The sequence below is a fragment of the Dinoponera quadriceps genome, unplaced genomic scaffold (assembly GCF_001313825.1).
Source record: "Dinoponera quadriceps isolate SergipeBrazil2010 unplaced genomic scaffold, ASM131382v1 C3944769, whole genome shotgun sequence".
NCBI lineage: Eukaryota > Metazoa > Arthropoda > Insecta > Hymenoptera > Formicidae > Dinoponera > Dinoponera quadriceps.
Genome location: NW_014568199.1, coordinates 1 through 2,528, shown reverse-complemented (window position 1 = coordinate 2,528; position 2,528 = coordinate 1). Strand labels below are relative to the sequence as shown.

At 41.1% G+C, this 2,528-nt stretch overlaps 1 protein-coding gene across 3 annotated transcripts; it reads left to right on the top strand.

The window, feature by feature from the left end:
• Window positions 1-33: 33 nt before the first annotated feature.
• LOC106751534 (cilia- and flagella-associated protein 61-like) lies at window positions 34-2,209 on the top strand. Of its 3 annotated transcripts, XM_014632433.1 has the most exons (3): window positions 34-689; window positions 773-899; window positions 1,462-2,209. In XM_014632433.1, the coding sequence occupies exons 2-3, from the start codon at window positions 793-795 to the stop codon at window positions 1,838-1,840; spliced, it is 486 nt and encodes a 161-aa protein (XP_014487919.1). In that variant the 5' UTR covers window positions 34-689; window positions 773-792; the 3' UTR covers window positions 1,841-2,209. The 3 variants fall into 3 exon arrangements, with proteins under 3 accessions (XP_014487919.1, XP_014487917.1, XP_014487918.1); XM_014632431.1 differs by having other exon boundaries at window positions 773-2,209; XM_014632432.1 differs by having other exon boundaries at window positions 34-899.
• The last annotated feature ends 319 nt before the right edge of the window (window positions 2,210-2,528 follow it).

Genomic DNA, 2,528 nt, shown 5'->3' with positions numbered 1-2,528 from the left:
TTTGAGTGAAAATACTGGCATTTTTCACATGTTCTGCGTGAAATTTCACTCTGAGAAATTTGGAGAGTACACACACGGAAAATGTTTTGTTGAATTTATCTGACAATGAACAAATTAAACATGTTTTTCTGAAAGAAAACAGAATCCTATACTGTAAAAACCGAATTTGATTTACAGGAACAGGAAAAATTCTCTCTTTTCTTTTTCAACTAAAACGCATTTGGCTTGTTCATTCAACCGAGTAAATTCAATTAAACTTTTTCTACCGTACAGATTTAAATTCAGATGGTGTGATTTCTCGAGTCGCGATTGCAAATATAACTTGACACATATCGTATAATTCAACTCAGGAAAGTTCAAATCTACCAGCAAATTCGAATCCGAATATCTCACTTGTGACAAGTCTCTAATAATCACTGTTGATACGGGCTTGAGGCGTACTTTAGATATTTATGCTGTCCGGAAAGGACCAGCTGAAGAAATCGCTGCGACAAGTCGATTTATCGAAGTAACATGATTCCCGAAAAGGATACGCTCCGTAACAGGAAGGAACACGCTGTTCGTACACTGGCTGGTGTGGGACAAGAGTTACTCGGGTCACTTCCTCAAGGACCTTCTGACCGCCCTCTTCGATATCACCAGCTATTGCCAGCACGTGATCCTCGTGATACCTCCTCGGGTTACGCCAGGTGACCTCTCCTATCGTTCTTCCCGCGAATGGCGCGCCACGAGATGAGGCAGCTCGCTAGAAGAGTCTCGTATAATTTTCCAGCGGACGTGTTCAAACGAGAGATGACCAAGATCCCGGCTAAGTGCGCCCGACATGCCAAGGAGGCGCAATATTTGTACCTGAGCGACCGCAGTCGGCTCCTTCCAAAGTTAAAGATACGGAAAATTGTGTGAGAATCAGATCGAATTTCCGCCTCGAGCCTTAATCGCCAGTCGATTCGGCAGTCCTTCAACCTTTACTTCTCGCACACGGAAGAAATGATTCCCTCAGTGTGACTGAACTTTCCGTTGGGACCAGACCAAAGCTCGGTTTCGCGGGAACAGAAAGATTCCTATAGGAAGTTTCGGTTAATTAATAAAACAGCTCTCAGCTGTCTCTACGGGTTTTGAGGGAAGCGGGAAGGCTTGAACTTGTGAGAAGCCGATGAAATTTTACTTGTTGCTACGGATATCTACAGGAATTAATTGAATGCGAAATCCTTTTCTGAGCTATTTTTACTGTGTGTTAACGGTAAAATTATATTTAACATTAAAAAATATTTACATACAGAACTGCTGGAAACCAAATGTTCTCAGTCGTGGTGATAGAAACATTTTCTTCCTATTGACTCTTCATCTCTTGTCACTGAGTTTTCATCCGGTACCCGTTCGGCCGGAGGAACTGATTTTTTTTTGCACAAAACCTGCGTGGATTTTGTACAACGCTTTTATTGGAGATAATAACGGATGCAGAGAAGAGGATAACGACGATGTGGTGCCGATTATCGACGGCGAGACGACGCGGCTGAAAGAACTCTACGGGGAGTACTACATCAGCGAGATGATTCGTTACCCGGACGGCTGTCGGCAGCTGATTATCGGCGAGGACGTCGACGGCTCGGCAGCGGGCGTGATGTGCCTCAGCTCCACGATCGATATCGATCTGCTGAATGAGAACTTCGAGTTAACGGCGTACCACGGTTTCCGGAAAGCTCGCGAGGATGACGAAGAACCGACCTACGTTGCCGAGTCCAACGAACTTCCGCAAGCCGTATTTTCTCAAATGTCGCGCGAGCGATCCCCACTGAGAGAAAAATATCTGGTATTTGCAATTATAATCATCATAGGCTGATATTTATAGGCTGGCCTTCGTAGATTTTATGTTTAACAACGGATATTTAGACGGATTTTGTATTTAAGGCCGTCTTAAATTCATCTTCAGGTGTTCCGTAGCTAATGAAGTGTGTCGTACAGAATCTGCCTGCACAGCACACTTTATCTGAGGAGCGTCCCGTAGATATTATTTTGGGATATCGCGATAACCGAACAGGATAAAGGTCGACAATGGCAACGATTTAGATATATATTATGATTCGCAAATAGCATCTTCTTATGTTATCGATTTCTTCAAATGATAGCGATGTTCTTGGATCGGTATCTTGGTGTAACAGTAACGTCATTAACTTAATTTTTAGTAACGTTACTGAATTTTAAAGTTAACTTTTGCAGCAATGTTATGTTATGTTATCATTAAAGTTATTGAAAATTACATTACTATTAACGTTAATAAAAATTAAGTAACCTTATTAAAAATTAAATATCGTTACGCATGCATTGTCTTCTTTTCGGTCTTCTCTATTAAAATTTTGAAAAATTAAGTAACATTATTATTAAACGTCGCTTAGAAATTAAGTAATTTTATTTAAAATTAAATACCGTCACACACACACACACCCCCACACATATACACAACCTCTTTATCTCTCTCTCTCTCTCGAAATTTTCGGACTAAAATTTTGATCAAAAAGTGGAATGACAGT

Coding starts and splice junctions, on each gene's coding strand:
- LOC106751534 (XM_014632431.1), top strand. CDS start 1,199: ATGCGAAATCCTTTTCTGAGCTATTTTTACTGTGTGTTAACGGTAAAA.